The sequence below is a fragment of the Opisthorchis viverrini genome (assembly GCF_000715545.1).
Source record: "Opisthorchis viverrini unplaced genomic scaffold opera_v5_33, whole genome shotgun sequence".
In the NCBI taxonomy this organism is placed as follows: Eukaryota; Metazoa; Platyhelminthes; class Trematoda; order Opisthorchiida; family Opisthorchiidae; genus Opisthorchis; species Opisthorchis viverrini.
In genome coordinates, this window is record NW_008751689.1 from 71677 (window position 1) to 72857 (window position 1181).

A 1181-nucleotide genomic window follows, 5' to 3' on the forward strand; every position below is an offset into this window, starting at 1 on the left:
CCAACCCACACGAGCTATGGTTCTGAGACAACGATTGTCGAACACCTGAAGACGTCTCAGGTCCGCTGCTCGAATAGGCCAAGTCTCACAGCCATACAACAAAACAGCCCGTACTGTAGCTTGATACACACGTCCCTTCAGATTCAGGGGTAAACCATTCTGACGCCACAGAATGGTTTATCCGACCGCAAGCGGGAGAAGTCATTCTGTTGTCGAAAAAGAAGCATATGCTGTCGTCGAAGCGACCCGCAAATGGCGCCACCATCTTAGGAGACATTTTAAACTGATTACGAATTATTGTTGGTTTGTTTCTATATATGGAACCAACAAAAGAGTAAAATAAAGATTGGAAAGATTGAACGGTGGGAATTCGAATTGGCGGGGCGTAACCACGACGTCGTCTATAGACCAGGAGCGGACAGCGGGTTGTCGATGCCTTTTCTTGTAACCCATGTACCAACGTTGTTGGCACGTAGAGCTTCAAGAGCTTCAAAACATATCATACGATCTCAGAATCTCAAGATTTTGCGCATGTTGTTCGTTCTAAAAACCTTTATCGTCCCATGATATCCGACCTCTGGCCTCTAACTGTTTCAAATGCAGAACTCAAAATAAAAGTGTAACTTTTCGTTGTTATCTTTTCAAAGCCACTTTTGAACTCCTTAGTATTAGCTTTAAAGGCTCAGTTCCTTCAAACACTCGAAATTGCCTCTTAGGGGCGAGATGGACCAAGTGGTTAGAACGCGAATTTACTGACCGGAAGGCCCGTGGTTCGAACCCGATTTCTGCCTCTCGACTTCCCCTATCAAGGCTTGGGCAACCTGGCAGTATCCCAGCCCTCGTGCCTCTTTCGTGTGGCATGGCAGCTAGGCACCGGAAGGGTGCTACAGCTGAACGATTTAATTCGCACCACATTGCCTCTCAGTCACCAGTGGGGAGTTATCCTGATTCCCTTTTGTTTATCAGTGCGCCCATATATCCTTTTCTACCACTATAATCATCGACAGCATGACATCAGTGCTGAACACCGATGCTTCACCGTCGTACAACTATGATTTACTTGAAGAGACGAAGAGACTGGATCTTACCGTGGTGTGACGGTTTGCGCACCTCAGCGATCCATTGAGCTATACTGGAGATTGTCTCGCGACACTCACAGAGTCTCTCATACCAGGTTGGTC

The 1181-nt window shown here is 46.9% G+C and overlaps 2 protein-coding genes across 2 annotated transcripts in view; one reads left to right on the forward strand and one right to left on the reverse strand.

The window, feature by feature from the left end:
- Nucleotides 1-172: 172 nt before the first annotated feature.
- Nucleotides 173-1181, forward strand: part of T265_02601 (hypothetical protein) — a gene marked incomplete at both ends in the record, with an annotated part of 5122 nt that continues 4113 nt past the window's right edge. The window contains 4 exon segments of the mRNA XM_009166899.1: nt 173-334; nt 346-536; nt 604-931; nt 967-1092. Of these exon segments, the coding sequence (XP_009165163.1) occupies nt 173-334; nt 346-536; nt 604-931; nt 967-1092 (807 nt within the window).
- The window catches only part of T265_02602 (hypothetical protein), a gene marked incomplete at both ends in the record, with an annotated part of 12021 nt that continues 11896 nt past the window's right edge, over nt 1057-1181 (reverse strand). Inside the window, one exon of the mRNA XM_009166900.1 lies at nt 1057-1132. Coding sequence (XP_009165164.1) covers nt 1057-1132 — 76 coding nt within the window. The remainder of the gene's footprint in view (nt 1133-1181) is intronic.